This window comes from Asparagus officinalis, chromosome 8 (genome assembly GCF_001876935.1).
Source record: "Asparagus officinalis chromosome 8, Aspof.V1, whole genome shotgun sequence".
Classification (NCBI taxonomy): domain Eukaryota; kingdom Viridiplantae; phylum Streptophyta; class Magnoliopsida; order Asparagales; family Asparagaceae; genus Asparagus; species Asparagus officinalis.
In genome coordinates this window covers 128,797,615-128,807,406 of record NC_033801.1, presented here as the reverse complement: position 1 = coordinate 128,807,406, position 9,792 = coordinate 128,797,615, and the positions used below count along the sequence as shown (strand labels likewise).

At 41.2% G+C, this 9,792-nt stretch overlaps 3 protein-coding genes across 3 annotated transcripts in view; 1 reads left to right on the top strand and 2 right to left on the bottom strand.

Moving 5' to 3' along the window:
- Nucleotides 1-1,362, bottom strand: part of LOC109821927 (vegetative cell wall protein gp1-like) — a 1,771-nt gene extending 409 nt beyond the window's left edge. The window contains exons 1-2 of the mRNA XM_020388084.1: nucleotides 950-1,362; nucleotides 6-341 (exon numbers count right to left, since the gene is read on the bottom strand). Coding sequence (XP_020243673.1) covers nucleotides 6-341; nucleotides 950-1,321 — 708 coding nt within the window. The 5' untranslated portion in view covers nucleotides 1,322-1,362. The remainder of the gene's footprint in view (nucleotides 1-5; nucleotides 342-949) is intronic.
- LOC109820714 (pentatricopeptide repeat-containing protein At3g24000, mitochondrial) lies at nucleotides 1,435-5,660 on the bottom strand. Its single transcript, XM_020386911.1, has 2 exons — nucleotides 2,655-5,660; nucleotides 1,435-1,523 (listed from the first exon to the last, which is right to left on the bottom strand). Exon 1 carries the CDS (start codon nucleotides 5,569-5,571, stop codon nucleotides 2,809-2,811), a length of 2,763 nt encoding a protein of 920 aa, XP_020242500.1. The 5' UTR covers nucleotides 5,572-5,660; the 3' UTR covers nucleotides 1,435-1,523; nucleotides 2,655-2,808.
- LOC109820716 (heat shock cognate 70 kDa protein 2-like) overlaps nucleotides 7,031-9,792 on the top strand; it is a 3,173-nt gene continuing 411 nt past the window's right edge. The window contains exons 1-2 of the mRNA XM_020386912.1: nucleotides 7,031-7,366; nucleotides 8,260-9,792. The exon at nucleotides 8,260-9,792 is cut by the window's right edge and continues 411 nt beyond it. Of these exons, the coding sequence (XP_020242501.1) occupies nucleotides 7,153-7,366; nucleotides 8,260-9,792 (1,747 nt within the window). The 5' untranslated portion in view covers nucleotides 7,031-7,152. The remainder of the gene's footprint in view (nucleotides 7,367-8,259) is intronic.

The window sequence follows — 9,792 nt, the reverse complement described above, 5'->3', positions numbered from 1 at the left end:
GGTGCAGGAGTGGGAGAGGGTGAGGGGTCTGATGGAGAAGGGGCGATGTATGGAGGAGGAATCGATGGCCGTGGTGATGGAGAAGGAGCTACGGAGGGGGGTGGAGAGATCGACGACAGCGGAGATGGAGTAGGTGCATAAGATGGCTTTCTCAAAGGAGACGGGGCACCGGACGGGGGAGAGGAGATCGTTGACCGTGGCGAGGGTGCAGGTGCAACTCCTGTAGGTGAAGGAGGAATATGTGACACTGGTGATGGTGAAGGTGCACGGCGTCCCTTCGACGGAGGTTCAGACGGCATCGGCGACCGTGGCGTTGCAGCGGGCACACGTCCAATTGGTGGCTGCATAAGTGGGACAAAACTAACCAGTAAATCTAGAACACTGGGTTAAGTTATGATTTTGTGCAAACAAATCTACTGACGATGACATTGTTCTTCATATTGTCATGTTGGTGTTGTGGCATCACGGATGGAAACTCGTCTTCTGGTTTCAGAGGGGAAGTTGATGTGCTTAATATGAAGCTATGTTTTAAGTTTCATAGAAAACTAACGAGCATGAGCCATAAAGTAAATAGATCTAATAATAAACATGAACAAAACTTAGCAGCAGATTACCAATAACAGGATAATAATATAATTTAAAATTAATAATTTAACTAGGATAAACTGCATAAAAATATTAATTGATTAACTAAAACTGCTTAACATTGAATAAAAACCGTATAACAATATCAATGGAATATATAAGATTGCTTCTACGCTTGCGTATAAATATCACTTAGATTGTTGGTGGTTGGACGTTTTAAAGTTATGAAAAAAAGTAAAACATAGCATGATTGTAAGACTTAAACAACAGTAGGGCGCATCTCTAGCGCTAGCGAGAGGACCATTACACAGTTTTCAGATTAACAGTTTAGTTTTGAACAATATAAAGAAGAGAGGCAGCGTACCATAGGTTTTGGAGACGGTGATGGTGCCGGTGATGATGATGTTGATGGAGAGGAGTTACAAGGACAACAATCTGAATACCAACTCAATAACAGTCTCGGAGGCTTATCGGCTCTGTCATCACTTCCAGTACAAGGGCAACAATGGTGGTGGTGGTGGCGGTGGTGGTGGTGAGGATGACGATGACGATGGTGATGATGATGTCGATGATGAGGATGATGACGACGAGGGTGATGGTGCTTCGTCCAATGTGAAACAGAAGCATCAGATGCTGGTGTTTCGGCGTTTGCGAACACAGTCATGCCCATCATCATCATCATCATCAAAATCACGATGGCAATAGCTTTGTTAGAAAAGGACTTGAAGAAAGCCATGATGCTCTCTCTCTCTCTCTCTCTCTCTCTCTCTCTCTCTCTCTCTCGGATGCTGAGTAATCTCTTTGAGATTTATGATTTCTCAAAGAGATCTCACGATTGCATTATGAAGAATTGAGGGGCGATGGCAGCCCTATATATAGAGGGAATTGAGAGGGATATCTAATCAAGTCGGAGTAGGAGCTTTTGTCTGATAAGAATTCTGTCCAAGTAAAATAAGAAGAGTTATGGTAGGATTTACACTCCTATATGTAGTAATTGTAAGATTAATTTCTTGTCCGATTCATCATAGGAGATGACCGTTTAATTAAACTAAACGTACATCCAAGTATTCGTGAATTAGGATTAGGAGGGTGATTAGGATTAATAGATGATCAGAGAAGGAGAAGGAATTTGACTAGAACTGGAAGATGCTCAAGAATTCAGACAATGGAAAAGTTAGAACCAAACCCGAAAACTGAGAATTAAACGTTGGAAGATCTCGGATTTAGAATCAGACATTGGCTTGGCTCAACGTTGATTGATGTCGGAGATATCATAAACTTTATACACCATAGCATCCGCTATGTGCTAATTAATCTTGTTGAATAATAATTTCGATCTTCTTCCTTCCTTTGCATTATTTCTATTCAATCTCCTTCGTAGTAGGATTGAGTTTTTAGGAATTATACAAGCTTTATGTTCTATTCTATTGGTGTGGTACCTAATAATAATAGTCACCATCATCATTGACTCAACTCTTGTAAATGCTAATAAATTGATAGTAAATGACTAGGGTTGATTTTTACTTGATGGCTGACTCCTATGGTTAACAGATGAAATCATTAAAAAAAAAACATAACCATGAAAAAGATGAACCCTATTTTCTCCCAAAAAAAAGAAAAGAAAAAGAAAAAGATGAATCCTATGGCTAAGAAGCAATGGAGAACCTCCCTCCCTCTGGTTAACTCAACTTTCTCCATCAACTTTGCACATTTTATTGGACAATTTAACGTTGCAGAACACAAACCAGTGCCAAAGCAGTAAGCAATTGGCAACTAAAAGCAGTTACAATATGTTTAGGAAGATGACTCTCTAAATCCTGAAGGAAAATGAGAGAATCTAGAGTTAATATAATTTTTAAGGGGAATTAAATGCAAACAAATTTAAGGACATATTAGCTTTAGAGAACAAAGTCTAGCACATGAGAATAAGGGAACGGTAAAGACATGAGTATCTTAAAGAAATCAACGAACAATAAAGGTATAGATAAAAAAATTACTGTGCCTTAGGGAAAAAAATTAACTACTTGAAACTTGATAATCTAAAGAAAAAAACTTAAAGAATTACTCACAGAATAGAATTGCTTGATAACTTATCTGGTATAAAATTATCCTTCAACAATATTTCCTTTTCAATGACTGAAAATTTTTACTGAGCTTCTCATAGTAGACGGCAAAAATATCCTCGAAGGAATCTGAATCTATTCTCTGGTCTATATATCATTACTACCAGTAATCTGAACATGAACAAGTCCCCCCTCTGAAGTGATGAAACCTGTAAGGATCCCTGAGCACTAATTCTCGATCTACAGCTCTACTAACCAATTTGTACGCTAGATGACAGTCCCCACAAACTCGAAGATTCTTGAAAACCCTAATCGTCGCTCCTTCTGGAGCCTCTATCAGCCCATAAGCAAGAGCGAGCTTCTCACTGTGATTCCACAGATTATGCTCAATCTGCTCTTCATCAGTATCGTGCAAAGATAATGATGTATCAGGAACATAACCGAGTTCCTTAACCATTTGCAAGATTTCCTCCAATTTTGCCTGAATCTCTTTAGCTTGTGGGTGAGTCCAATCCCCAATTCCAAAAGAACTAACCTTATTCTTCAGCTTAATCCAACTGCAAGCAGGTTTCTTTGTCAAATCAATAGACTTCATGTGAGTTCTTAGCTTATTGACATCCTCCCACATTCCATTAAGTGCATATGCATTTGAGAGGAGAACATAGGCTGAATCATCTGAAGGGGCTAGCTCAAGAAGACAATGAGCAGCCCTCTTTCCAATATCGAGATTCTTCTGAGTTCTGCTTGAAGATAATAAGCTACGAAAGATAAAATCATTTGGTGACACTGGCATCTCTTCTATGAACTTCTCTGCCTCGATTAGCCTCCCTGCTCGACCGAGAAGATCAACCATACAAACACAGTGTTCAATTCTTGGGGCAATACCAAAATCCGAAGACATAGTTTTATAGTACTCAAGACCTTTATCTACTAAACCTCCATGACTACATGCAGAGAGGAGAGAAACAAAGGTAACATAATCTGGTTTCGGTCCTATACAGAGCATTTCCTTGAAAGTATCTTCGGCGTTCTGATAAAGCCCATGTCGGGCATAACTTGATATCAGAATATTCCATGATAATCGTGAACGTTTGCTTGGTTCAGGAAGTAATTTCAGCACATCATCCATTTTTCCACATTTGCTATACATGTCCATTGCAGCATTTGTTACATTAAGGTCCAAATCAAACCCTTGCTTAGTGATCAGACAATGAAGCTGCTGTCCCTCCTCAAGTGCAGGCAAGCCTGCAGCAGCAGCAAAAGCTCCCGACAGGTTGAACCGATCTAGGTCAACTCCAGCATGATGGATTTCAAGAAAGTGCTTCAATGCTTCCTCTCCTCGGCCATGGTGAGCTTTCGAAGAAATCATAGCATTCCAAGAAACCACAGTTTTGCTTTCTAATCCATCAAATATAAACCCACTTGAATCAAAATCGCCACATTTTGCATACATAGAAATCAGGGAGTTCTTTACAAACTCATCTGAATCAAACCCCATAGTGATAATATGAGAATGGAGTGGCATTCCATACTTCATTAGATCCTTTGTAGCTGAGCAAATACCAAGAACGTTCACCATGGTAATGTAATTTGCCCTTATTCCAGCTTCTCTCATCAAGACAAATGCCTGCATTGCTTTTAGTTTCTCTTCATTCTCTACATGCCCTCCAATAAGCGTGTTCCATGAGATCAAATCGCGCCTTGGAATCACTAGAAACACACATTTGGCTTCATTCATTGCATTGCATTTGCTATACATGGTTATTAAAGAATTACCCAGCAGTAAGTTACCAGGGAGGTTATTGTGGACAATAAGAGCATGGACTGCTTTTCCCTCTAATAGGGCATCAGGATTAGAACATGCACTCAATGCATTAGCAAATGTCACATAATTTGGTTCTTTATTTGCTCGAAGCAGCTGAGCAAAGAGCTTCAAAGCATCAGTGTCATTTCCACTCTGAATGTAGGAAGACATCATGGTATTGAATGAGATCAAATCCCTTTCAGGCATCTCATAAAACACAATCTCGGAATCTTCAGATTTTCCCAGCACAGAGTACATATTGATAAGAGTATTGCAAACCGATATAAATGAACCAAGACCGCTGCTGATAGCAAAAGCATGTAACCCCTGTCCCCATTTCAAATGATCCACATTGTTGCATGCAGATATCAAACAACATAGAGTGGTATAATCTTCTTTGAAGTTATAGCTTCGCATTTTAGCAAAGCAACATAATGATTCTTCGCACATTCCCTCGTGAGAATACACTGTTATCATCGAATTCCATGATATCGTGTCCTTGCCCTTAATTTGATTAAACAGATGCTCAGCAATATCTACCTTTCCCAATTTTCCAAACAGAGTGATGAGCGAGTTTGCAACAGAGACCTCATCTTTGAATCCGGAAACTATTACATGTGCAAGAATCTCAAGGCTTAACTTCTCGTTCTCTACCATCCCACACGAGCTAATCACTGTCGCAAACGAATTCTGATTGCAAGCAACCCCTTCTTTCCTCATCTCGTGATAAGCCCTTATCGCTTCTTCCGGAAGCCCATTCGATGAGTAACTCACCATCAAAGCAGTCCAAGAAACAACATTTCTCTCAGGCATCTCCTCGAAAAATCTCCGTGCATTATCAACAAACCCACATTTACCATACAAATGAACTAACGCAGTGCCAACATAAACATCTCGCATCAACCCAAGTTTTAAAACCAACCCGTGAACTTCAAAACCGTGCCCAACCACTGAACCCCACCTGTTACAAGCAGTCACAATGCTAGCGAGCACGAACCCATTTGCCCCGAAACCCTGTTCTCTCATCTCTCTAAACAAGTCCATCCCTTCGCTTGCCAAACCAGCTCTAAAAGCGCCAGAAATGGCAGCGTTCCAAGTAGCAGCATTTCTGATCGGCATTTGATCGAACACGTTGAGTGCAGCTTCTGGTCTACCGAATTTGAAGTACGCGCCGATGAGGGTGTTATATTGGAAGATGCCAAAGCTGATGAAATGGCGTACTGAGAGGCAATGGATTGCTTTTACGGCAATCGAGCTGGTGATTTCCGAGAAGCCCTTTTGAGGGAAGCAAGAGATTTCGGGGTTTGGGTGGTTGGCGAGGATGTGGAGGGGGGTGGGGGTGGGTTCTGAGATGCATGATGAGAGAGTGGAGAGTGTTTGAAGAGAGAGGAGAGGAGGAGATGAGGAGAAAATTGTGGGTTTGAGTTTGGTTGAGAGTACGTTCTTTCTGAAGCGAGCCAGTTTCTTTTACTTTCTACAGCGACGAAAAGCGCGCGGAGAAGCTGCTACTTGAAAAATAAAAATAAAATTTTAGCAAGCATTTTGATTTAATATTTCTCAATTGCGAGATGTATGCAAGTAAATACATTCCCATACGAGTTAATGTAAAATACAATATTATTTTATTTATTTATTTGATTAAAATCATATTATATTTTAATCGATATTTTGGTAACTACAAATAAATGAATTGAAACCGAGTTTCATATACCAAGTCAAACTACTTTCTGATTTTTTTTCTTTCTTCGCAAAATTTTATTTACCCTCGTCATCCATTGCTCATTGTATTATTTCTTATAAGTTCTTCATTTCTTTTATATAGTTTGGCATGAAGCAATTTCAACAATTTTAGGACTAATTTAAAATTAATATAAAGGTTAAATGAGTAATACAGAAAAGTCCCAGAAATTAAATTCTAGTGCCAAAGTTTTTGGAATGCGTCAGCGGTAAAAAAAAATTCTGTTAATGAAAGGCAATATATTGATGAAAAAGAAGAAGATATATATTTAATGGTCTTTCAGATAATTTTGCAGAGATCAACCATACACGATCCATTTATTCCAATATAAGGGATTAATTTAGATATTTCATTTTTAAAGAAATCTAACTCATAATCATCATAAATTTAGAGATTAATACATACATTTTCATATTCTTACTACCAATAGATTACATTTTGTGATTCAATTGACATTATTTATTCCCACTCGGGCTAGTCGCCATGGTTTTATGTCGTATCCCAAGAAAGCATTATTTATATATGATATTATGCATATAAGTACCTATTATTAAAATTATATCCATCATCGTCAAACCGGATAAACTGGGCTACAATATAGCACTAAATTGGGCCGGCCCTTTCAAGTTAAAAACCCAGCCCAGTTCTGTTGGCGGTCAATTTATAACGAGCACAAAAGAAAAGCAAGCAAGAGAGTTCTAGAAATAACCGGAATACTATCGAATAATCCTCCACCGTCCAGTTACCCCATCTCCAGCCGATCCAACGGCCTCAATTTCCCCAACCCGAACTTTCCAGACATCAAACAGTCGTATAAATACACAGCGAAACCCCCTCCCCCTCTTCACTCGACAAAAGCCAAATCAAAGAGAAACCGCTCTCCGGGAGAAAAAAAAAACACCTCAAAAGCTCGGATTTCTTTGCCTTTTCGATCGAAACCCTAACCCTAGATTTCGTGTCCGATGGCGGGAAAGGGCGAGGGGCCGGCGATCGGCATCGATCTTGGGACGACGTACTCGTGCGTGGGGGTGTGGCAGCACGATCGGGTGGAGATCATCGCCAATGACCAGGGGAACAGGACGACGCCGTCCTACGTGGCGTTCACCGACACCGAGAGGCTGATCGGCGACGCGGCGAAGAACCAGGTCGCCATGAACCCCACCAACACCGTTTTCGGTGAGTTAATTTGTATTTTCTTGGATTTTTTTTCCGATGAAGTTGTTTGTTGTGGGGATGAACAGGATATATTTTGTCCTTTGATTAGATTTAGGATGCATAACAATTGAGTTTGAGAGAGGATTAGTTTTTTTTTTCAGTTTTGGATAGTTCTTGCAAAATATATTTGGTTGTTATCTGGATTTATAATTAGTAACTAATGATTCACAAAATAAATGGATTGAAGTAAATTGAAATTAACACCAGTTGTAAATCTTTTTGGTTAATTTTTTCTGATTCTATTATTTTTTAAGAGAATTGTCCTAATTAGTATTAAATTCTATGGAGATAGTCAGTAGCTAATAATTCGATAATACTAAAAAAGGAAAATACAAGATAAAAAGGAAGTCGGAGTAAACTGATTTTCGTTGGGCTTCAGTGTGAATTCAATGAAATCATTCTTGATTATGGCGAATTATTAGCTAAAACTGAAGCCCAACGGTCGGTAACTAATAATTCCCACGGTCCTAATTAGTATTAACCTTCAAGCTTGATTATGCCACTGGGATTTGATTTTCACGATGAAATGTTGGTGCGTTATTGGGAATTTTTCCATTATTCGATTTAAATTTTTTTGGTGCGTTATTTAGGATGTTAACCGTTAGAAAATAATTCAGCAAATAGTGCATAAAATTTATTTGAAGGGGAAAAAAAATTTCTTCACTGATGCGATCTAGCATTAACTATCAAAATAATCCAAACTTGGCTAGTTATTGGATGAATTGGCTCGAAATTCAATGAAATCATTCTTGGGGCTCAATAATCATCTTTCAATGACCGTGGGAATTATATTTGAGTTCTGAGCCATTTTAGTTCGAACAGTACCTGACAGTGTGAATTGTAACCCTCTGCAGATGCGAAGCGCTTGATTGGCCGGCGCTTCAGCGACCCATCAGTGCAGGGAGACATGAAGCTCTGGCCGTTCAAGGTCATCCCTGGCCCCGGCGACAAGCCCATGATTGTCGTAAACTACAAAGGTGAAGAGAAGCAGTTTGCCGCTGAGGAAATCTCCTCCATGGTGCTCATCAAGATGCGTGAGATCGCTGAGGCCTACCTCGGCACCTCCATCAAGAATGCGGTCGTCACTGTCCCTGCCTACTTCAATGACTCCCAGCGCCAGGCCACCAAGGATGCTGGGGTCATTGCGGGCCTCAACGTCATGCGCATCATTAACGAGCCGACTGCGGCAGCTATCGCCTATGGTCTTGACAAGAAGGCCAGCAGTGCCGGTGAGAAGAACGTGCTCATCTTTGACCTTGGTGGTGGCACTTTTGATGTCTCTCTGTTGACAATCGAGGAGGGGATCTTTGAGGTGAAGGCCACAGCGGGAGACACTCACCTTGGAGGGGAGGACTTTGATAATAGGATGGTGAACCATTTTGTTCAGGAGTTTAAGAGGAAGAACAAGAAGGACATTACAGGCAATCCGAGGGCGTTGAGGAGGCTGAGGACTGCTTGTGAGAGAGCAAAGAGGACTTTGTCTTCGACTGCTCAGACAACAATTGAGATTGATTCTTTATATGAGGGTGTTGATTTCTACACGACCATTACTCGAGCGAGGTTTGAGGAGCTGTGTATGGATTTGTTTAGAAAGTGTATGGAGCCGGTGGAGAAGTGCCTGAGGGATGCGAAGATGGACAAGAGCGGTGTCCATGATGTTGTGCTCGTCGGAGGATCAACCAGAATCCCCAAAGTACAGCAGCTTCTGCAGGACTTCTTCAACGGGAAGGAGCTCTGCAAGAGCATTAACCCTGATGAGGCTGTAGCCTATGGCGCTGCTGTCCAAGCTGCCATTTTGAGCGGCGAAGGCAACGAGAGGGTGCAAGACTTGCTGCTGTTGGATGTTACTCCGCTCTCACTTGGTCTGGAGACTGCTGGCGGTGTCATGACTGTATTGATCCCGAGGAACACCACAATCCCGACAAAGAAGGAGCAGGTATTCTCTACATACTCTGATAACCAGCCTGGGGTCTTGATTCAGGTGTATGAAGGCGAGAGGACGAGGACCAAGGACAACAATCTCCTCGGCAAATTCGAGCTCTCCGGCATCCCTCCGGCCCCGAGGGGTGTTCCTCAGATCAACGTCTGCTTCGATATCGACGCCAACGGTATCCTCAATGTCTCTGCTGAGGATAAGACCACCGGTCAGAAGAACAAGATCACAATCACCAATGACAAGGGTAGATTGAGCAAGGAGGAGATTGAGAAGATGGTGCAGGAGGCGGAGAGGTACAAGGCAGAGGACGAGGAGCACAAGAAGAAGGTGGAGGCGAAGAATGCCCTGGAGAACTATGCCTACAACATGAGGAACACGATCAAGGACGAGAAGATCGCGTCGAAGCTTCCCGCAGCTGACAAGAAGAAGATCGAGGATGCGATTGAGGCGG

Excerpts from the sequence above, each read along its gene's own strand:
- LOC109820714 (XM_020386911.1), bottom strand. The coding sequence starts at position 5,571 with ATGCCGATCAGAAATGCTGCTACTTGGAACGCTGCCATTTCTGGCGCT.